Source organism: Blennius ocellaris (genome assembly GCF_963422515.1).
Source record: "Blennius ocellaris genome assembly, chromosome: 4".
NCBI classification, from domain to species: domain Eukaryota; kingdom Metazoa; phylum Chordata; class Actinopteri; order Blenniiformes; family Blenniidae; genus Blennius; species Blennius ocellaris.
In genome coordinates, this window is record NC_137653.1 from 27,048,107 (window position 1) to 27,072,955 (window position 24,849).

The following is a 24,849-nucleotide window of genomic DNA, read 5'->3' on the forward strand; positions in this document are numbered from 1 at the left end:
TCTCGTTCTGCGGACGGCTCACAGCTCTGCTGTGTCTTAGCCTGTGTTTTATGTCGGGTGGGTTTCAGTGCAGGGATCTGGGGGTTGGGGAAAGAAAGGGGGAGTTAGTTGACTTTTTTATAATGACAACAAAAAGGGTGTTTTTGTGGGTTCGGGGTTTGTGTGTCCCGCCGTCAGTTTAAACCATGCCTTATGGGGACCATTCCGTCTGCAGCGGACGCATCTCAGACTGCGTCTTCCAGCTGTGACGCCAGCTTCAGGTGTAAATTATCCATCCAACCAACTGTGTGTATATCCTGTGTAAATACAGTCCAGTCCGACCTGTGACCTGTCGGCCTGTGTGTTCACGCCGAGAGCAACTCTTCAGCTTCCAGGACCGTCCATCAACTTGTCTTTTTTTGAGGTTCTTCTGTGAACTGCGCCTGATTCTTTTGGTCATTTTCAATCAAACATGCAGAAGCTGCAATTTTCTCAAATCACCTGTTTTTGAATGTAAATTCACCAGAATCAGTGATTAACCAGGTTTGTCCAGACATATAACAAGACACATTTAGTTGTGATCATTTTTACTTGCACCGAATGATGAATGGCTCAAATTCATCACAGTGTGGGAAAAATTTCTCATTATATACATATTTATATTTTCAAGCAAAACTACAACTCTTGAATTCTCTCAACATTTAAAGCATTATAAGTCAGTTTATGGCCATCAATCATGGTGAAAATATGTCGAGTCTTTATTTAAAGCCATTCAATGGAGGACCTGCTGGACCCGCATTTTTCTTCATTTAATTTCTAAAACATCTCTATGACTACAGTCACCATCAGTAATAACCTCCACTCATTAATCATCTTCTTGTCCTCCGGCGTCTTTAAGTTCCGGCCTCAGTCTGCTCACCTCCGCCCGGCGGCGGCACTCTGGACTCACAGTAACAACCAAAAGCCGTCGTCCCGGGTCAGTCCCTCACGCCGCCGTCCCGGGTCAGTCCTCATCCTGGGTCGGTTCCTCACGCCGTCGTCCCGAGTCAGTCCCTCACGCCGCCGTCCCGGGTCAGTCCTCATCCTGGGTCAGTCCCTCACGCCGCCGTCCCGGGTCAGTCCTCTTCCCGGGTCAGTCCCTCACGCCGTCCCGGGTCAGTCCCTCACACCGTCGTCCCGGGTCAGTCCCTCACGCCGCCATCCCGGGTCAGTCCCTCATGCCGTCCCGGGTCAGTCCCTCATGCCGTCCCGGGTCAGTCCCTCACGCCGCCATCCCGGGTCAGTCCCTCATGCCGTCCCGGGTCAGTCACTCACGCCGTCGTCCCGAGTCAGTCCCTCACTCCACCTTTGAGCTCCTGCCAGCTGAACTTGTTGTCGGTGTGAACACAGTCTCAGAGTCGCTGCAGCACTGAACAACTGTTTCTTGTTGATTTCCAGCTCCTGCTTCTGTCTGTATGTTTGCCGTGTTTTGACCCCAGCTGTAATTATAGCAAACTTCAGATTTACGCCACTGCTCTAAATGAATGTTTACATTTTTTTTTTTTTTTTTACTTTCTGTCGCGAGAGATGAAACCTGAATGGATGATGAAGTATTTAAGTCTCTGTTTACATTATCTGTGCCTGCCTTCTTTGAATAATGCTGAAAACGTAGTAAAATGCTTGTTTCGTGTTTATTGGGTTGCGGATAGTGTGTGTGAAGCGGTGGGCTACGTGAAGGAGCTGGCCACCAAAGCCCGAGAGTGCAGTGAACAGTGTCATACATCTTCTTCTCTGTCACCTGGCGGCACCTTTCTGCTCTTATGTAACAGGTCCGCTCGCCGCCAGGGACGACCTCTGAGCAGTTTGGCTCGACCTTTACAGTTCCTCTGCAGTTTGTCCCGTCAGAGACACGCAGCTGTTTGTTCCAGTGTTTCTGTGTTCTCGTTTGTTGATTTGATCGACGTGATGCTCTGGGATTGTCGAAGAAACACACGAGAAAAACATTCTTTGAGCCAGAAAAAAAAACATTTTATATGACAGTCACTCAAAACCAGTTGAGCAGATTCCAGGACCTTTTCCTAAATGACCGTCTTGGATTCACTTCAGTTTTTAATCCGTGCATCGATATTGACTGAGAGCAATCAGCTGCTGCTTTCAGCTCTAAGGTCGTCACAAAACCTCAAGTCCACAGTGACTCCGTCTTAAACCGCTGTTAAAATAGTTAGGGGGATTTTTGCTGATCAGCAGTTATCTAACCAGTCAACCAGTCAACTGGTCAGCCTCTAAACCATTGAAGCAGTTTACTCTTGTCAACTATTGAACAAGTCAGCCAGTGAACCGTTAAACCAGCGATGGGTGCACCAGGCTCATTGATCCATGTGCCCCGACAGAGACTTCACCCTGTAAATCACAGGACTGAAAAGATTTGGAAAGAAATTCTTGACAAGTTGGTTCCTCATCCACGGATCCCAATCTGCTCCGTACCTTCAGTGAATAGACTCGTGATTACTGGAGTTTTAAAGTGTAACTGAGTTCCATTCAACTATTTGAACGGTCTGGACAACCTAAGATCTTTTTTTTTTGGGGGGGGGGGGGTTTGGCAGGTGGTTGAATGATGGACCCCTCAATTCTAAATATAAATGGTTTGACAAAGTTCTTTTTATTTTTCATCCTTTACTGGCTTACCGTCCTCAAGAAATTTAAAACTATTCATTCAGGATGTTGTAACTCCTGGTGGCTCAGTACACATCAACTCATTCTCTCTCTCAAGTTTTCCAATAGTTTCTCCATTAGTGGAGGTTGAGTATAAGTTCAGGTTGGATCAGTAAAATCTACTGAGGCGTGGAGCACATAGTTTACTCTCAACCTGAATCAGAATGTTTTCTTTCGTCACACGTCGGCGTCATGTCTGCACTGGTAGAAATGTTTAGAGAACCAATGAATGATGTCCAGGTGTGTGTTCTTGTGCTATACTCTGTACAAAGTGTTTTCTTAATGCCTTCAGTGTTCACTTCAGAGTCACTATGTCCGAGTGTCTGGACGAACCTTCCCGCTTTACGGGAGGACGTCACGCTTTTATCACTCTGTTGTAACACTGACCTGTGGATCCATGGCAGGAAGGATCTGCTTCCTGGTCGAGATCATTGAACCTTCCTGAAATGTGACTGAGTGAAGATGTTGGAGGGATGATGGGAGCAGTGCCACTTGTAAATATGATTTCAAATAAACACCTTTGAGGTTGTCTTTCAGTAATGTGTGTGGTTCAAATGACACGTATGCACACACACACACACACACACACACACACACACACACACACTATCCAGCGTTAACTTATTTTGTCTCTCTAAGAAACTCCAATGACATTGGAAGTTTACCTCGACATGTCATGTGGTATGTTTAATACATGCGTCCTCCGTATGTATAGAAAATACTGTTACGTAACGGAATGAATCTCTGTGACCAGAGATAAATATCGTCAGATGTTATGTAACATGATTTATTAAGTCTAAAATAATCTCTTCAACATTCAATGTTACAAAAAAATAAACTCATCAAAATGACACAACTTCACATTTACCAACACATTTCAATGTAATGATGGAAACAATGAAACAGTCTCACAAGCACAATAATTTAACAAAACAAAAATGTCTCCACATCAAACGGTGGAAAGTCTTTTTTCTTTTCTTGACATGCTGGGAAATGCGATGCGGAACAAGTCTGAGTATTTACGATCAGTGACAAAGCTGAAGGACGAAGGTCGAAGATTACCGTCATATTCTGGGTAAAGCACCCGTTAAATACATGACCTTCAAAAAGCAGTGAGAACCACTGATAAACCACGGAGACTTCATACTTTGTGAGAAAGTCAAATGCAGATGACGTGTGGACAGCAGATGGAGAGAGAAGGAATCGCTCTGTTCCTGTGGAGGATGTAAAGAGCCGTCGTACTGATGAAACCAGAACAGTTAAACTGGCAGCAAATAAACATTAAGATTTCTCCTGGCTGAACAATTCCTCCCCTCATCAATGTATCTCCAACTGATTGAGTAAAGCTGCAGCACCATCTAATAAAGTCTCTTCATAAATCCAAGCAAAGATCACAATTAACTGTAGCGTCACAGACTTCCTGAGAGTAAATTTCACTTTTCAATATTTCTTGTGTCATCAAGATAAAAGATACTGTAAAAAAAACAAAACGACTGATTGGTTGAAAATACATAATTGTTTACAGGCACTCATTATACACCTGAAACATTTATATTTCTTGAAATGACCTTGACTGTTTTTAAAGACACCTATAAATAAAATGCATTATCATTATTTTATGATCATATTTCTGACATATTGTTACATGAATACAATATTGTAATGAAGTTTCTCCATTTTTCGAATGAATGACCTTTTAGTCGGAGTTACCTGGTAACTGGTGGCTAACATGGTTCTTTTCAAGTGTTCTACCCCTTTGTGATTTGCAGGTGAACGTTTCCTCATCATGGTATGAATCAGAGCACGACGCTTATTTCCTCAGCAGGAAGTTCACCTCGAGGTTTCCAGGTCAACATCCAGCTTTCTCCTGCTTTTACAACCTAAACTGATTACAAGTATTGCGGCTCTCAACCAACTTCTCTGAATTCACCAGTGGTTTTCCAAAATGTTTCATATGAGTGTAGTTGTGTGCTGTATCGGCCCCTGGGGCCTTATCAGCTGCCCTTTGCCACCAGCATTCGCTCAGTGATTCATCAGTGAGCATATAAACTCCACAAACTTCAACAAGCACATCACTCTGCTTCTGATCGTGTTCAGGAAAGGTAAGAACTTCACGTCGGGTTTCAGTCAGACTACAAACTGCAGTAAATGGTCGTGTCTTATAGATTATGTGTTCCAACAGTGGAAGATCTGAGAGTATTGCTTAAATATCCTTTTTTTGTGATTTACAAAGAACATTTCTCTCTCTCTCTCTCTCTCTCTCTCTCTCAACTACAAACAGTCACAAAGAAAAATAATGAAGCTCCTCACAGGTAAATATGATTTGTTTCACTTATTCATTAGTTCATTCATTCAAATACAGTCAGAGTTATTTATGTCAAACTGAACTGTTTGTTTGAGGGGCTTTGTTGGTAAAGAAAGAAGAAAAATCCCGATTTTTAAGAATAACTGTGTATAAATCAATAAGCCGTAGAACTTGTTGTGTTTCTCGTTTCATCCATCGGTGGTCATTTTTCGTCATGTCTGGTTGAACTGAGAATAAACTACATGTGAAATGTGATGCCACATAGCAGATCAAATGAGTGGGTTTGGGATGTTTTATCAGCTTTGTAACTTTGTTGATTTAAGTTCATGCTGCACTATAAGAGCTCAGACGTTGACAGTTCTCTCAGTTTAATAGCTTTTACTCATCAAGTTCAAAACCAGAGGGGTCCAAAAGGAGGACCCCACAGGGAAGTCAAAAACCAGAACACAATGTACAAAAGCATAAAAGTTGTGGGATATCTCAACCCATAAGAGATGCTTGGCCAGGAATTGGATGATGCAAGAACTTGTGCTGGGCACGGAGAGGGCAGGCAGCCACGTAGTCTTGGATATCCTTGTTCATGCCAAGCCACAAAACTGCTGTCTGGCCATCAAAATGGTCCTCTTGGTCCCTGGATGACAGGAGATCAGTGAGATGACCACTGACCTAAGGGTTTACTGGTATGAACAAATGTTGATGTGAGCACCTCTCCAGGACTGTTGTGCCCTCCAGCATACTGCTGACCCTCTCCTCAACCTCCCAGGTAACCACCCCACCACACATGTTGTGGGTAGGATGGTGGCTGCGGGACCAAGGTTGGGGCAGGAATCAAACACCTGTGAGAGAGCATGAGGTTTAATGTTCCTGGTCCCGGGGTGGAAGGACAAAGTGAGGTTAAACCGATTAAAGAATAGTGCCGACCTTATTTGTCGGGAGTTAAATTTTCATCCTGATTTCAGGTATTCCGTATTTTTGTGCACCCCTCAAGCCATTGCCATTGTGGTGCAGAAAGGAAGTCTAACCGACAGTTCAGGCCCCAGGACTCAGTGCTGCCTGTGGGCCAGTCAATTTGGGAGTTGTGGACTTTTAATCAGGAGTAGCTCAGAATGATCAGTTTGGTGGAGGACGTTGTAACATAGAAGGAGTGCAGCTCAGTGTGTCCATTACTGAAGGTAATCGTTACTGGAAGCGTCCACCGAGTTATTTTCCAGAGCAGTTACCTGCCAAGGGGTGTAACGGGAAGCAGACTGTTCTGATAGGTAACCTCCAGCTTTAGGCAATCATTGAGGGACTGTTCCATCAGGTTGGCATCAATGAGAACCACCTGCTGGAGTGAAGATGACACAGATGAGAGAATGACAGTGGGCCAAGGCTGGAACATGCCAGGACCCTGTCATGCTGGGCAGGTGAAGGGACGCTGCCGCAGATCCCCAGGAGCCCCAGTCATGTTCTCCTCCCACTCGTGAAGATACTTGTCATCCCTAGCTAAGACAGCACTGTCAATCTGGCAGCTCCAGGGGAGCCAGGTGGTGTTTTCTGGAGCCAGGCAGATGGTTCAGGAATGCATCGGCTAGAATCTGTTGGTTCCAGTCATTTTCAGCAGCAAGTGTCTGGAACTCAACAGCGTATTCAGAGATGCATCGAAAATGCTGCATTGGGTTCATTGGGTTCATTGGGTTCACCAGGGCCCGGGCTGCCTCACAGCCAGGCAAAACTTGTTGGGAATTGGAAGAGGGCTTCGGTGACATCCTGAACTTTTGAAGATTGTCACAGACGTCCAGCAACTCCACTCTGACATAGCCCAGGCTTCAACGATCAGGCAATCCAGGAGCAATCAGGAGGGTACGACGCCACTCGAAGGAGCGTTGGCACTGTGTCAGGAACAGTCAAAAATCCTTTGAGCCCCTGGAGTCCCCGGAGAACCTCATAGGCGATCAGAGAGCCGAGCAGCTTTTAAAAAAGTGTCTCAAACATGAAAACTTACAGGACGTACTTGTATTTTCTTTGCACTAATACAGAGAGACAACTTCAATATAAATTGGTTATGATGCTCTTAATTTAGTTTGCCTAAAATCTAAATGAGAGTAACATTGACCTTCACGTTTTGAACCAACTCATTGAAACCCTGTTTTATTTATTTTTTTCAAAATCTATTTATTTTTCTCTTTGATGCTTGCAGTTTTCGGTGTCCTGCTGGCTCTGCACATTGGTGAGTACATCTAAATAAAAGCTAATTTTGGGATGGTTGTTGCTCTGCTGGTAGGGTAGATCATCTTCTAAACCTTTAGTTAGTTCTTCCATCCCATATCTACATATTTCCATATGTCAAAGTGTCCTGGGCTAGACCCTGAACCTAGAATTACTTGCATGGTGTGTAAACATGTTGTGTAATGTAATGTTGAAGTAGTGAAGTATCACCAACACTTCAAATTAAGTACAAAGTGTTTCTGTTTGCCCTCAGCTTCATCCAATAAACTGGTGTGTCACATGACCAACTGGTCCCAGTACAGGCCCTCTAATGCCAAATTCACCCCGGACAACATCGACCCCTTCCTGTGCACCCACGTCATCTACGCCCTGTCCACCATCAACAGTTTCAACCAGATCACGCAGATGGAGTGGAACGACGAGCAGCACTTTGTCACGCTCCAAAAGCTCAAGACCATGTGAGTTTACACCGTCATCGCTCCCGAACACCGACATATTTCCTTGATTGGTTAGAGCAACATTTTGTCAGCAGAAACAGATCCAGCACTGAATGAACATCATCTATCCTGGACTCCACATTCACACTGTCATAGTAACACATCACAAACTCACATTCAACAAGTGACCTGACCTTCCTGTCCTGCTGCTCTCAGTAACCCTGCCCTGAAGACTCTGCTGTCTGTTGGAGGCTCGGTTAATGGAGTGAGCCCGTGAGTTCAACTTCTACACCGCCTTTCTCTCGTGATGCGTACAGCTGAGAAATCACAGACTGACTGCTTTTCCTTCAGATTCATTGCCATGGTGGCCAGACCGGAGAGCCGGTCAGCCTTCATCCAGTCTGCCATCAGGTACCTGCGTGTACATGGCTTTGATGGACTGAACCTGGCCTGGGAGTTTCCTGGACACAACGGCAGTCCGGCGCAAGACAAGCAACGGTTCACACTGCTGGTCGCGGTAAGCATGTTTCTCAAATTGTCTCTCTTCAACCACTGCTGACCTGTACAGATAACCAATCAGCTCTTATATTTGTAGAGTCTCAATACTTGTTGTGCCCACAGGAGCTGGTCAAGGCCTTCAAGGACGATGCCAGAGACAACAGGAGGACTCAGCTGCTGCTGTCGGCCAATGTAGGAGCGCTCCGTCAAACCGTTGCCAGAGCATACGAGGTGGAGAAGATCGCAGCGTGAGTTTGATTCCTCTGCGTTCAGTCTGTGCAGTAACATGAAGGAGTGAAACATACTTTGCTGAACTAAATGTCTTCTTTAATCCTGCTTTGAACTCAACAGTCACCTCGACTTCATCAACATCATGACCTATGACTTCCACGGACACTGGGACCCAATCACCGGACACAACAGCCCTCTGTACCGCAGCTCTGTGGACATCGGCTCATTCTTCCACCTCAACATAGTGAGACCTGAAACATGCTATTGATTAACAATTATCAAAGATTAAGGTTTTGTTTTTAAAAAATGGGATCTTATATGCATCACATAACTTGAGGGCACCACCTGTTTAACAAGAAATGATAGCCAATGTGTTTTAATCAGTCTCATAAAATATACCATTGATTTGGAATTTTAACTAATAGTTTAATTAATAATAATTTCAAAGATGCATGGTAAAGCCTGAGGAATTTCAGCGTTCTTGACAAAGAAGTGGTTGACATTTCATTCACTTTTGTACACATTAATAAGACAGCAAATATGATTCCTTAGAACTCTTCAGTACACTACTGGCTGGAGCTCGGAGCCCCAGCTGGGAAGCTGCTGCTCGGTTTCCCCACATACGGACGTAACCACCGTCTTGTTAATGTTGCTGCTAATGGTGTGGGAGCACCCTCCAGTGGACCGGCAGATGCTGGACCTTACACTCAAACTCCAGGTTTCTGGTCCTACTATGAGGTACATCAATGTTGTCACTGTTTCTGGTTGTAAAACCATTGGACATGAAGGGATTCAGGTGAAGCATCTCCTTTACAAATGAACTCTGTCATTATAGATCTGCGAATTCATCACCAGTGCTAATGTTGGATGGATCTCTAATCAGGAGGTCCCATTCGCCACCTATGGTACTGCTTGGTTGGGCTATGATGACAAACGCAGTTATTCCGCCAAGGTAAGCTCCTTCTCTACTCTTTCTGCCAGCTGCTAGTGTTTGGAACCGTTCTGCTCTCAATGCTCCAATGGTCAATGTCTTTAGGTCCAGTGGATGACTGCCACTGGCTTAGGAGGCGCTCACGTCTGGACTCTGGGTATGGATGACTTCCGTGGTGATTCCTGCTCAGACGGACCTTATCCTCTCATCAACCACCTCAGGACTTCAATGGGTAAAGACCATCAGCATCCCCCAACAAGTTGATTTTATCAAAGAGCTCATGATTTATGATATTTTTATGATATTCCAATCCATCAATGTATCCAATAATATGCCCGACTAAGTTAATTTGGGTTGTTAACTTTATGGGATGTGGTTTACATGGTTAGTTCTGCAGATACATTGTGACTCTGTCTCTTATTCAGGCTTTGGCCCCAAACCCACCACCACCCGGGCCCCCCCCCACCACTCCGGGCCCCCCCACTACCAGGGACCCCATATCTGATTTCTGCAGGGGGAGATCTGATGGTCTCTATGTAAATCCTGCGGACAAGAACACCTACTTCCATTGCTCCTATGGAAACACGTTCCTGCAACGCTGCCAGCCCGGTCTCATCTACTGGGACAACTGCAAGTGCTGCAACTGGCCCTGAGCCCCGTCCACCAGGTTTCATCTGAAACAAAGATCAATGAGAACGTTTCTCCAGGTTACAAAAATAAAGATGAATTGCATTGTCTGAATCCTGGTACTTTTGTTTTGTGAAGAAATGTATACCATGTTTTATATTTTTTTAAATGTACTTCATGATGTTCTGCTAAATAAACTACATTTTACATGTATTACAAATCTGCTTCCCATGCTTAAGTGAATGGATATTTTATACCATAAGACATGCTGAAAACATGAGCCACATATATGATGGTACTGGTCTTGTAAATTGGAGACAGAGAATCCGATTTCTACCCGATCCACTCATACAACCCCTTAACCACACACACTAGTGAAAAGTAAAACTTCATCCGTCCCCTTCGGAAAAGGTTATTTGCCCACCCTTATTTGACAAAACACACAAAATATATTAATCATTCACCTCTCCCAAATGAGAGGTTTCTTATGTACCTTTCCATCCAGTGTCGATAGGAAAGTGCTCCCTCAACCTCGGCAATAAAAGGGTGATTAAACAGAACTCATTGACATTACCAACAATCACTAAGAATTGTTGGAGTTCATAATTTCAATAGAAGTAGTTTCTATTTGATACCACCTGATTGACAAGGACACAGATCACACTGGAGCCTCTTCACAGAAATTGTATTTAGATTATGCAGTTACATGGTGTTCGTTGAATAAAAATTCATGCTGGGGACATCGGTTGTCCCACCTTGGATGGTTTGGGAGGGATTGAAGATAATCTAAAGAGAGGATGGAAGATGCGTGAAGTCAGTTTTGAATGAATATAGATTTGGGGTTATGATCTTTGAGAGAATAAATTCTATTTGCATTGAACTCTGCCTATCTCCTGAATATTTGTTCATAATCTCCTCTCCACTTTGAGTTTATTAGAAATTATTGGTAAAACTTTGCTCCAGTGACATCATGAACCCTCATGTTCTCTACTAGATTATTGGCGAGTCAGCCAGGAAGAGAGGTACAATAAGGGGTTTTTCACATTCAAATAGTCTGGTACTTACATGGGAGTGAGGGGAGCCAAGAATTTTCACATCTTCATTTGGTTCAGGTGCCGTTCACATTCACTTTTGTGACCGGACCAAACTGCCTGGAAAATGTCACACAATTAAAGCAGCTGCTGGTTTGGGGGTGCTGTCACCCAAAGCTAACAATGACCAGAGCAGAAGTAAAGAAGAAACACGGCTCATTGATTGGCCCAGACCAAAACTGGGCCAATCACCAGGCTAACCCTAACCCTAATCCTAACCCTAACCCAAACCCTAAACCCTAAACCTAACCCAGAAAATGGACTACAAAAAGCACATATGGGTTTTATATGATTTAAAGTTGGTAAATGCAGATTATTGCTTTGGTAGCTTACATGAGCTGCTCCTTTTTCAGTCATCCTGAGTTTCCCTGAACACTCGGATGAGCAGGTCTCCTTTTTTCCCTGGAAATGTGAGGCAGCATGAGCTCGCCTCCTTTGTTAAAGGATGCATCAGTGGATCCTATGCTAAAGGAGGCTCTAAAGGAAGCAACGAGCCTCCTTTCCTTTGCTTATTGGGAATTTGGACAATCCTTATCATGGCCGCTACACAAAACACTTCCAGGGTTAAGTAAAGGTCGATAGATAAGGAGATAGGAGGGACTTTCCGCACATACCCTTAGCTTTTCAAGGAGACCAGAGATGGCTCATTAGCCCCAGTTCAGAGTTTGTGGGCATGTTCACATTGTTCAAATAATACGTTTTTTCCCTGAAGAGAATCGTAGTCCGGACCAATCAGGGGAATATGAACACACTCTAAGGAGCCTTTAACATTTGGATAGTCCTGGACTTGGTTCACTTGGGGGGTGGGAGATTTTTACACCTTCATTTTGTCCGGTTTGTGTTGATGCCGCATTCTGAGAGCAGATCAAACAGCCTGGAAAAAGTTGTACAATTACAGCAGCTGCTGGTTTGGGTGTTCTGTCACCTGAAACAAAGATTGGCCAGTAAGAAAATAAAGAAGAAACATGGCTAATTGATTGTTCAGACTGAAAGCGGAGGTACCGACATTTTAGCCAGTGGTGGCGAGGCTAATTAGTGGATAATGGGTAGCCACAAACAACTGCGATATATAGTCTTCTGACCAGATATCAATGGGTGACTTGTTCACTAGTTATTCCCCACGACTCCACATCTGCCTGCAAGATATTTTTCAATGTTTTCGTTCTGTGCCTGCATCTTCTGATTCACATGGTTAGCTATGCTTGAGTAATACCTAAAATGCATTGCACTCTACATCATGTCCTCTCACCCAACCTGCCAGAAATTCTGTAGATGTGAGAACCGAGACCAATGTTTTCAAGGTGACCAGAGTGACCTTGTTTGATCAGGATCTGAGCTCTGAGGAGCATTCACCGAAGCCCAAACAAAGCCGACTTTCCTGGAGGTCCCTGAAGTGAATTGTGGTCCAGATCAAACAAGGAACTGTGAATGTGCCCCAAGTGACCTTACCGGGGTGGAATCTGAGCCTCAGTACACCAGTGGTCACGACAATAGGCAGGTAAGCAAAACCTTTTGTTCTGCACAATGTTTGTGTGACTAAGCTTGGGTCTCCATCCAGATAAGAATAAGCATGGATAAATGTACTCTTCAAAACCTCAGAAATGATGCTCTTGATTTAAGCTGTACGTTTACTCTACCCACTACTTTATTCCCTCTGAGAATGTCATCTAATGAAACATGTAAAATTCTGGATCAGTCAGAACATGGACAGGCTATGTAGACTGTACTTCTTATTTCTAGCAGGTGGCGCTTTAGCCAATGGTCTTTATCATCATAGGACTTTGGAGATGTGTAATCTCATGCAGCCTGTAAAGTTTCAGCAAGAATGGAGCATAGACACTTCACTTCCTGTCTCTAGCAGGTGGCACTATAGCCGATGGTCGGAATTATAATATGGCTGTGACCATATATGGACTCGAATGCAACATGTAAAGTTTCAGGCTGATCAGACTATGTTGAGAGTATTTACAATTAATTTCCTGTTTGATGGCGAATATTAAAGTTTGTTATATATTTCTACACCCTCAAGTAGAGCTACAACTGAGATTCATGTGACAAGGACAGGACTGTGATGCAACTTGTGAAATTTGGGTCAGATCGGCGCACGTACAGGTTATTTACACTCCACTTCCTGTTTCCAGCAGGTAATAATTGTGATGTCGATCGGGGCTGACTTGTGATGCAACGTGTGAAGGTTGAGGGCAATCTGATTACGCACAGCAGAGTTCCCCAATTCCGGGCCTGGAGGGTCGGCGTCCTGCACATTTTAGCTCTCCCACCTCCAGCACACCTCAATCTGATGTTGACGTCATGATCACGCTTGTAAACAAGCCAAGTAACGAGGCCCTTATTGCATTCAGGTGTGTTGCAACTGGAAGAAACCTAAAACATGCAGGACACCAGCCCTCAAGGCCCAGAACTGGAGAACCCTAATGTATAGTTCATTTACATTGCACTTCCTGTTCCAAGGTGAACGTGGCCACAACCTCACCCTCAGATGGTGCTACGAGTGAGAGTCATCATATGGTTGTGATGAAGGCCGGCCTCTGATGCAACGTGTCAAGTGTGAGGCCAATCGGACCATGTTAAGGCCTTTAATATTTCCCATCAAACAGGAAGTGAACTGTAAATACTTACATACAAACTTTACATATTGCATTAGATTCCAGATCTGATCACAGCCATATGATATGAACAACCATCGGCCATAGCGCCACCTGCTGGAAACAGGTAGTGGGGTGTGCATGCTTGGCTCTTGCCTAAACTTTACACGTTGCATCAAAGTTGCATGAAATCTATATGACGACAATGAGTGTCGTACAGAGCGCCACCTGCTGGAAACAGGAAGTACAGTCTACATAACCGGTCCATGCTCCAACTGACCACAAATTTGACACGTTGATTATGTGACATACATGTGCCAACTGACATTCTAAGTTGGAGTCCTGGATGTAGTGACGAGCTGTTCAAGCTTTAGACACAAACTGCTTTCTGAATCAACATAATTGTACATTAATAATCCTGGATTATCTGTTTTGGATGAGCACATTTTCACAGATCGAATACTGTCAGCAGTCTTTGAAGTAAAAACTGATGCTATGATGACCTATTTTTCTTATTTGTTATAACGTGCCTGTCAGAACGTGACTGAAGTCACGTGCCTTTATTGATCCCCTGAATCAGAGCATCACATTAACATCCAAGCAGGAAATTCGGCTCTGGGTTTTCCAGGTCTACTGACCTCTTCCTCCTCCATTTACAACATAAACTGATTACAGTTATGGCTGCAGTAAACTGAAGCCTCATCTGATCGTTATCTTCCCAAGAACTCTGAATTCTTCAGTGGTTTTGCAAAATTATTAACATTTAGTGTTTTTACTTGCTGTGTCAGCCTCTGAGGCCTTATCAGCTGCACGTTTCCACAACGATTCACTCAGTCATTCATGCGCGAATATATAAATCTCAGAAACCTCAGCGAGTGCATCATTCAGCTCCTGATCCTCTTGGAGAAAGGTAAGAACTTCATGTTGGGTTTCAATTGTAATTCAAACTGCAGTAAATGTTCATGCCTTATAGTTTTATTTGTTCCAACTGTGTTTTCAAAGGCTCACTTCTACAAATACAAACTGTCACACTGCAAGATGACGAAGCTCCTCACAGGTAAATATCTTTTGTTTATTCACTCATTAGTTAATTCATTCATATACAGACAAAGTTATTTTTTATTTCTGTCTGATTGAAAATGTTTTTTTGTCAAAGAAAGGGGGGAAAAATCCAGATTTTTATAGAATAACTATACAAATGAAAAGCCGTAGAACTTCTAAAATGTTGTTTTTCCGTCATCTTTCTTCACGTCTGGTTGAACTGAGAACAAACTACATGTGAAATGTGATGTCAGACGTCAGATCATATGAGTGGGTTTGGGATGTTTTATCAGCTTTCTAGCTTTGTTGATAGACGGTTCATCACCACTGTAGGAAGGTTGAATAACTTCTGCAATATATATATATGATGCTCTTCGGACAATAATTTAGAACTGGTGTTTTGTTCAAAAGCACATCAGTGGTGGAATGTTAGATTTTGCATTGAGTTGGATGTAACAATACATTCTGCTCTTCTTTCCCTTGGGGTTAATAATGTTCTCATACTTAATGTACACCTGTACTACCCTTTTTACCAGCATGACAACTTATTCACAGCACATATTGTCATGCTGAAACACAGCTTGATGATTATCATGCTCATCAAGCTCAACACGTACAAACCAAGTTGTCCTACAACAGTGTGTGTTCTCACCTGCATTACGATCTGGAGTGGACGATTGTTTCTCAATCAAAGCGACTCCTGTTCCTAATTGGTCCACTGGGGATCGCTAGATCATAACTCTCACATCCAGATGCGAACACTTTAGCCTTGACACTTTGCCAGAGAAACACGTTCAGGTTGCATGTGTAAACATGCTCAGCCACACGACACTGCTGGTGTCTGGCTGGCTCAAACAACCTCCTCGACTACGTTGTGTATTTTGTTGGTGAATGAAGACGGGAGGCCGGGACATGCTTTGTGTCGCTGTTTAATATCATGGGTATGAAAATAAACATTGGCTGGTCAGGTTCACACCTTGCTATGGGTGTTTACACACAGCACACACATTAATACACACATTAGTTACCAGAAGCTGGCTCATGGAGTGTGTTAAACAAATACACACATTTATACTTGTGAGACATGCATCAAACACATGAAAAACAACACTCCAGTACTTTGCAATACACACGATTACATAATGAACTAGTACAAATAATAATATAGAGTTTTATACACTGTGCTGTTATCGACAACCCACCTCGTGCACGTCTGTGGTAAACTGACAATGCTGGCCCCTTGGCAGCAGCGTATACTTTGAATTCCTGAGGGAGGCGCTGCAGAGTCATTGAAATATTACATAAAACCAAATCATAACAAGTAGAATTGCACAGCACATAAACCTTGTTTCACATGCAATTGGAGAACTTTCAGGTGCCGGAGTGGCGGCGTCTGGCCCTGGTGGCCTCGGGCCCCGGGGTGGTACTGTGGGCCCCCCCACAACAGTTCCAACCACAACCAGTGGACAAACCACATGCACACACACACACACACACACACACACACACACACACACACACACACACACACACACACACACACACACACACACACACATTTCATTTTTTGCCTACCTGTTTATTTATACTCTTCCTAGAAAATCATGTTACTGTCTAGATAGAGCTGCTCAGGCTGGTTTAATCTAGAAAATCCTGTTACTCTCTAGATAGTACTGCTCAGGCTGGTTTTATCTCAGTTGGAAAATATTTGGATCAGTGTGGTTACTGTATAAAAAATATTTGGAGCACTAGCAAGGGTATTGTATGGATCTCCCCACCCAGTCTATCTCTCTGTCTTTCCTCTCCTCTCCTCTCCTCTCCTCTATCCTTTCACCCCAACCGATCAGCAGAGTGCGCAACATCTGAGTCTGGTTTCTTCCTATTAGAGGGAGTTTTTCTTTCCACAGTCGCAAATAAACCTGCTTGCTCATGTGGATATGTTAGGCTTTTCTATTCTCTCTGTTAAAAGCACCTAGGAATGACTGTGTTGTATATAAACAATTTTTTTTTTATTAAAAAAGAAAAAAAAAAAGAGAACTTTCAGGGTATTCATAAGATACTTTCAGAAAAGTGCACCAAACGTGAAGATCTACAGGACGTGTACTTTTTGTTTTTCACTAATTAAAAGAGAAAACATCAATTTGACTTGGTTATGATGCTTATTTTCTAGTTTACCTCCAATTAAAATGAGTGAAATCTGTAAACGGCCCCTGACTTAAAATGAGCTTCATTCCTGCAATTATGAGTTCTTTGAACCAGTCAAGCTGTTGATGTTTTGTATCACAATCTATCGACCCTGGTGTTTTAAAATACAGCTAATTGAAACTATGTTGAAGTTTATGTTTTTAAATGTCTTTATTTTTCTCTGATTCTTGCAGTTTTCGGTGTCCTGCTGGCTCTGCACATTGGTGAGTACATCTGAACGGAATAAAAGCTAATCTTGTCATTGTCCTTGGGCTGCAAAGTGAACATGTTGTGTGAACATGTAATGTAATGTTGAAGTAGTGAAGTATCACCAACACTTCAAATTAAGTACAAAGTGTTTCTGTTTGCCCTCAGCTTCATCCAATAAACTGGTGTGTCACATGACCAACTGGTCCCAGTACAGGCCCTCCAATGCCAAATTCACCCCGGACAACATCGACCCCTTCCTGTGCACCCACGTCATCTACGGCCTGTCCACCATCAACAGTTTCAACCAGATCACGCCGATGGAGTGGAACGACGAGCAGCACTTTGTCACGCTCCAAAAGCTCAAGACCATGTGAGTTTACACCGTCACCACTCCCGAACACCGACATATTTCCTTGATTGGTTAGAGCAACATTTTGTCAGCAGAAACAGATCCAGCACTGAATGAACATCATCTATCCTGGACTCCACATTCACACTGTCATAGTAACACATCACAAACTCACATTCAACAAGTGACCTGACCTTCCTGTCCTCCTGCTCTCAGTAACCCTGCCCTGAAGACTCTGCTGTCTGTTGGAGGCTCGGTGAATGGAGTGAGCCCGTGAGTTCAACTTCTACACCGCCTTTCTCTCGTGATGCGTACAGCTGAGAAATCACAGACTGACTGCTTTTCCTTCAGATTCATTGCCATGGTGGCCAGACCGGAGAGCCGGTCAGCCTTCATCCAGTCTGCCATCAGGTACCTGCGTGTACATGGCTTTGATGGACTGAACCTGGCCTGGGAGTTTCCTGGACACAACGGCAGTCCGGCGCAAGACAAGCAACGGTTCACACTGCTGGTCGCAGTAAGCATGTTTCTCAAATTGTCTCTCTTCAACCACTGCGGACCTGTACAGATAACCAATCAGCTCTTATATTTGTAGAGTCTCAATACTTGTTGTGCCCACAGGAGCTGGTCAAGGCCTTCAAGGACGATGCCAGAGACAACAGGAGGACTCAGCTGCTGCTGTCGGCCAATGTAGGAGCGCTCCGTCAGACCGTTGACAAAGCATATGAGGTGGAGAAGATTGCTGCGTGAGTTTGATTCCTCTGTGTTCAGTCTGTACAGTAACATGAAGGAGTGAAACATACTTTGCTGAACTAAATGTCTTCTTTAATCCTGCTTTGAACTCAACAGTCACCTCGACTTCATCAACATCAATACCTACGACATCCACGGACACTGGGAACCAGCCACCGCACACAACAGCCCTCTGTACCGCAGCTCTGTGGACATCGGCGCACATTTTCACCACAACATAGTGAGACCTGAAACATGCTATTCCTCATTCACATCCCCGTATACATGAGATGGTTCCATCTCAAATATTTGAAGAATGTATCACACTGAACAAAATAAAGTAGAAAAAGGGGCTGCTCCAGTGTGGGTAACTTAAAAGTTAACGAAAAACAGAAACAGACATTTGTCTGGTTTCCACATTATCTAACTGGAAGCCAACTTCATAAACAGTCTGTGGCCCTAGATTCAGTGTCACAACAGAAAATAATCAGTAGAACAGTGTCAAATTCATGTTCTTGGTCTGTTCTCTTAGAACTCTTCAGTACACTACTGGCTGGAGCTCGGAGCCCCAGCTGGGAAGCTGCTGCTCGGTTTCCCCACATACGGACGTAACAACCGTCTTGTTAATGCTGCTGCTAATGGTGTGGGAGCACCCTCCAGTGGACCTGCAGATGCTGGACCTTACACTCAAAGTCGAGGTTTCTGGTCCTACTATGAGGTACATCAATGTTGTCACTGTTTCTGGTTGTAAAACCATTGGACATGAAGGGATTCAGGTGAAGCATCTCCTATACAAATGAACTCTGTCATTATAGATCTGCGAATTCATCACCAGTGCTAATGTTGGATGGATCCCTGATCAGGAGGTCCCATTCGCCACCTATGGTACTGCTTGGGTGGGCTATGATGACAAACGCAGTTATTCCGCCAAGGTAAGCTCCTTCTCTACCTGTTTTCCACGTTTTCTCTCAGCTGCTGATGTTTGGAACCGTTCTGCTCTCAATGCTCCAATGGTCAATGTCTTTAGGTCCAGTGGATGACTGCCACTGGCTTAGGAGGCGCTCACGTCTGGACTCTGGGTATGGACGACTTCCGTGGTGATTTCTGCTCAGACGGACCTTATCCTCTCGTCAATCACCTCAGGACTTCAATGGGTAAATATTGAACGCCTGTTCAGACGTATAGATGTTATCCAGGTGTGCCTGGGTTCAGTAGTTGGATCGTAATCCTTTACACTGAAACATAAGCTACCAAGGCACATGTTCACATCTGAGGTCCACAGAATAATGTGTATCCTGAGCACCCCTGCTGGTGCAATAGCCACCCAATATGCATGTATACTACCCAACAGCACAAGATTCCTGTTCATACCATGTGATAACCATGGTGCATACGGTGAACGTTACAAATTAACATTAAACAATTAAAGTATGAACACATTAAAACAATCTCAAGTATGGGATATCTGATGTTCCACACAGACATCACTGTGGCTAAAGCTTAAAGACCATCAGCTTCTCAAAACAAGTTGATTCCATCCAACAATCCTTTATGTACTTTTGTTTGTGTAGGAAACAAGAAAGAAACAAGATGACATATTATCAAAGAGCTCATGATTTATAACATGGAGTACTACATGATTTAATCTGATATTCTAATCTATTCATTTATGCCATGATAGGTCTGACTTAGTTCATTCGAGTGTGGTTAGTATTTCTTGATCACAGTTTAGTTCTTCAAATAAATTGTGATTCTCTCTCTCTAACTATTCAGGCTTTGGCCCCAAACCCACCACCACCCGGGCCCCCCCCACCACTCCGGGACCCCCCACCACCAGGGACCCCATGTCTGATTTCTGCAGGGGGAGACCCAATGGTCTCTATGTAAATCCTGCGGACAAGAACACCTACTTCCAGTGTTTCCACGGAAACACGTTCCTGCACCACTGCCAGCCCGGTCTCATCTACTGGGACAACTGCAAGTGCTGCAACTGGCCCTGAGCCCCGTCCACCAGGTTTCATCTGAAACAAAGATCAATGAGAACGTTCCTCTTTTATACAGATCACTTTTTTTTTTTTACAAATATAAAGATGAATTACATTGTCCGATTGCTGGTACTTTTGCTTCGGGGAGAAATGTGCACTATTTTTTTGTTGTGTTTTTGAAAATGTACTTCATGATGTTCTGCCAAATAAAATACATTTTACATTTATTACAAATGAGTTTGTCCTGCTCAAGTCTATGCACCTTTTACATCACAAGACACGCTGTCAGATTTGCCTGTATGCTTAATTCACACATATATGATGGTCCCTGTCATTTTAAACAGTGACTTAAAACACTGAATCAGGTTCCCACCTGATCCACATACGACACTTCAAACACACTAACATGCACTATAATGTTTAATTAAAAGAGTGGATCGAGTTATTTTCTGCATTAATATTCATTTTGGAGCAGTAACACCTTCCATCAACACCCTCTGTATCCATTTTCATGCTCCTTCTGCAGATTTCAGCTCTCTACAAAAGTTGGAGTTGATCTTCAAGTGCTGTTCCTCTGTGCTGTTGGAAGTGAACCTTGACTCGCCAAATCTCAAAGACCAGAGAGCTTCAAGTCTGTTCCATTTCTAATCTGAACAAACTGCTTCACTGCATTCTCAATGAGCTTTTTAGGTTAGAATTAAATCCCAGAAAAACTGAATATGTGCATCTCTGACACTTGGTGGAAACGTTGCTCTTGACTTCATGTCTTATAGAAGATCTACAAACTCAGTTGTAGAAGCTCTTTTTGAAGAGATTTGATTCTGTGACGGAGGCGACACGTATAATACAGAGGTGAAGTTATTGCACCTGTTGTGACAGGATAGAAAGACGTTTTAAATCAGTTCAGTTACATTTCATTTCAATCATCTTCATAAAGACAGGAACGATGAGAGACGAGTTTTGAAACTGCTTTATGTGAAGTAACTTACCTGGGGCTGGAATGATAAACTCATTTAAAACGGTAACAAGTGAAAATGAACATTTTACCTTGGTACCATTTTTAATGACCTCCTGGTGGCGCTGTCGTGCCTCATAGAACACAAACTCATGAGGGTTGAAATACCGGCAGGGCAGCGTGTGTGTGTGTGTGTGTGTGTGTGTGTGTGTGTGTGTGTGTGTGTGTGTGTGTGTGTGTGTGTGTGTGTGTGTGTGTGTGTGTGTGTGTGTGTCATCATAGAACACAAACTCATGAGGGTTGAAATACCGGCAGAGCAGTGTGTGTGTGTGTGTGTGTGTGTGTGTGTGTGTGTGTGTGTGTGTGTGTGTGTGTGTGTGTGTGTGTGTGTGTGTGTGTGTGTGTGTGTGTGTGTGACTGGGTTGACAACGATCACATACTCTTTTCCCTTCCATGCGAGAAGGTCTGATGCTTCCACTTTCCCGGGTCTTTCTGGGATCTGATGTGATATGAGAGGTTCGACGATTATTATTACATAATTCAAATTCATAATTAATCATTTAGTATATCTTATGAAACTGATATAAGTGAATTGTCCATCATTTGAGAATGAATAGGTGGAGCCCCCAAAGGCCTTTGACACAGATCAGATTCCATTTTGAATCAAATAATTAATAACTATCTCACATCGTTTTAATCATAATCTATAGCCAAACTGCCAAAAGGTTGCATCAATATGAAAATATAATGATTATATGAAGAAACCTGTTAATGGCTGGGAAATATGAAGCACAACTGCATCATGCATAAGGATTTAAGCAATTGTTTACATTATTATTATTGTTATTATTATTATTATTAACAACAACAATAAAAAATAATAATAATAATGATAATAATAATAATAACAATAATAATAATAATAGTAATAATAATAATAATAATAATAACAATAGTAATAATAATCATTTCTTTTTATTGATTTACCTATTTAATCAGGACAACACACATTAATGTACATTTATATGCAAATACAAATTGTAAATGTGCCACATTATAGCAAAACTGCTCATTCACATCTGTTGTCCTGAGGCAGGTCACACAAGCAATACAACGTATAAAGCTATACAAAGCACTATATAAAATGCAGAATAAAACTCAATATAAAAACTCTACAAATTACATTTATGTAAAATTAGTGCAGAACTGATTTACTTTAAGATAATGTTTTAAGTTGTTTTTTAAAAGAGATGTAAGTTGGGCATCTCTTCCTAAACTGACCTCCTCTTATGGACAGCACAGTTTGTCTGGTGCTGAGACCCCTACCGGGTTCTAGTTTCAATGTGGCCAGAGAGTCAGAGCGGGGCAAGACCATGGAGTTGTCTTTGTAGGCAAGAAAGGTTTTTAAAATTTATGAAAAAAAATAATAATTATTGAGCGTTTTGCATTTTTTGAGAATATTACAACGATGATATGACAAAGGGTTTCGATCTAGAATTTTTAGGGACTTTTTGAAAAAGGTTTCTATGGGTTTGCTATCAAAAGTGGTTTCAGAAAGGTGAAGCTGGTGATGGGGTCATGCCAGTGGTGGATGTGGGGATTGAACACTGGATGTGTGTGCTGGTCTCATAGTGGTGTTGCTGCAGCTCAAACTGCTGCAGGACTTCATTCTGGTTCAGACCGGACGGTGTCGACATACAAGGTGTGCCGCAGTACAATGAACCAGTCACTATGTATAGTATCTATACAATATCAGTGAGATAATCAACACTGTTGAACACCACAACCTGAAGCAATGCTCAATGTCGGGTTGACCCAGCACGCTGTTGTTTGAAAAATTACACACATTGAAGTCATTGTGTTCAATTTGATAACATTGCCTCTAATGTACTAAATGTCCCACCAGGGGTCCCCCAAGGTTCCGTCCTGGGTCCACTTTCATTGACTATTTATGTTAACGATATGGGTCATAAAACTCCACATGTGCAACTTAATTTTTATGCTGATCATAGTGTTATTTGCTGCAGCGGTGTTACCTTCGCTTAATCTTCTCAGTATCTGCAGGTTGTGTTTGACTGTACATCTGCACCTGTTTGGTTTAAAACGTGTGTGGAATGCTTCAAAAACTCAATGAATGGTGTTGTTTTCTAGCGCTGGAAAGAGGGGAGATTCTCTTTACATCATTAAAACCCTGCAGGGCAGTCAGACTGAACAAGTGACACAATATAAGTATAATTGATGAACCTTTAACTTTTAGACCTCGTGTTGAAACCGTAGTGAAGAAGCTTAAGCTCAAACTCGTTTTCTATTTTAGAAACAAGTTCTGTTTTTCCTAACGTTCCTCCGTTGCTTGACGATGGTGACCTGCTGAACATGCATGCTCCTGCACAACGCCTGCATTGCCTGGACACTTGTTGTTTGACACAGGCTGCAAAGTTCTAACTCACCATTGCATTTTATATGCCAAAGTTCAGTGTCCCTCCCCGACCGTGGGCACTCACACATCGGTACAATTTTATTTATAAATCCATCCTTGGCCTGCTCCTCTCTTACCTTTCTGGACAAATATTCTACTTCAAAATACCAATTATTATCTATGCTATAGGCTCCTTTGGAAAAGAGAACATTTAATGTCAATGGGGTTAAATAAAGGTTAGATAATAAATTATAATAATGTTATAGCTGAGTTGTGAACCATTATCACAAACATGGAGCAGGTGCTTTGTCAGTAGCACCATTACATTTCAAAGATCAAAGAGCCAGATCAGGGAGTAGCTGAGCTGTTTTACACAACTGAAGTTAAGATAAGTCTTTATAATGCAGGAGAAGCTTCTGCAATAACGCCAGGTCTTTTCTTCTCCCCTGAATCAACTTGACAGGTTGGACTTTGGATCCCGATGACTATAAAACAGGGCCAAAAAAAAAAAAAGCCAAACTATGTCAATCAAGGCATAACCGTTCACACCCTGTCTGTGCAAATGTAACCTGTGTAACAATATTATCAAAAGAACTTTTAATCATTCAATTGCATACTGGTCGTCTTATCAGCAATGTTTACTATTCACATTGCTAAATGAGTCCTCATGCGCCACTCAAAGAGAGATAACATACACTTAATGTTACTTTCAGCACTTTTATGCACAATAGTCTGATATGTGTGGAGTCAGGGATCATAATAAGGATTATCTACATGTCCTTGGAAAGTCCACATCACACAGTCCTGACCAGACGTTGCCACTGAAAAGCTACATCAGCAGAAGGGCTCATATTTTGGATGATGTGTTACTGCTTTGCTGTAAAGCAGCCAGACTAGTCAATAGGTTATAAACAGACCTTAAATGTTCACAGCGTGTCTTGTCCAGTAGTCAGTACACGTCGATAGACAGAGGTCCCTGTGCAGACACTATATTATCATTCACACAACCAGAGATATGCAAAAATAAACCAATAAGTTGGTGTCCATCATGCAGCTTCATCTGGAACTATCTGAAACTCTGCGTGCAGTAACACTGAAGCCTTTTGGCCCCTAAAACATCATTCACACATCAAAACCTGGACGTCACTGACCGGTGAAGGCGTCCTGCTATCAGACATCAGCAGAAGGTCCTTTAAGTTCTGAGAGACCATCGGTTGGACACGCAGCTCAAACCACAAATGCTTCATTGTGTAGGAATCAGATGAATTCAGAGGCCAATTCACATTGGTAGTTTCACTCCTCAGATTATATCTGAATTATTTTTGACGTGTAGTGGAACAGTAACGTTTTGGAAGATGCTATCAGATGTTGCCTAT

At 42.8% G+C, this 24,849-nt stretch overlaps 1 protein-coding gene across 1 annotated transcript; it reads left to right on the plus strand.

Annotated features, from left to right (window-relative positions):
* Window positions 1-185: 185 nt before the first annotated feature.
* Window positions 186-20,117, plus strand: chia.1 (chitinase, acidic.1; the record flags this gene model as incomplete). The annotated part of the gene is made up of 21 exons (XM_080494433.1): window positions 186-244; window positions 1,668-1,723; window positions 7,155-7,184; window positions 7,437-7,641; window positions 7,837-7,893; window positions 7,972-8,137; window positions 8,242-8,366; window positions 8,470-8,593; window positions 8,902-9,087; window positions 9,185-9,301; window positions 9,386-9,512; window positions 17,021-17,050; window positions 17,202-17,406; window positions 17,602-17,658; window positions 17,737-17,902; window positions 18,007-18,131; window positions 18,235-18,358; window positions 18,650-18,835; window positions 18,933-19,049; window positions 19,145-19,271; window positions 19,891-20,117. The coding sequence occupies 21 exons, from the start codon at window positions 186-188 to the stop codon at window positions 20,115-20,117; spliced, it is 2,616 nt and encodes an 871-aa protein (XP_080350559.1).
* Window positions 20,118-24,849: the final 4,732 nt, after the last annotated feature.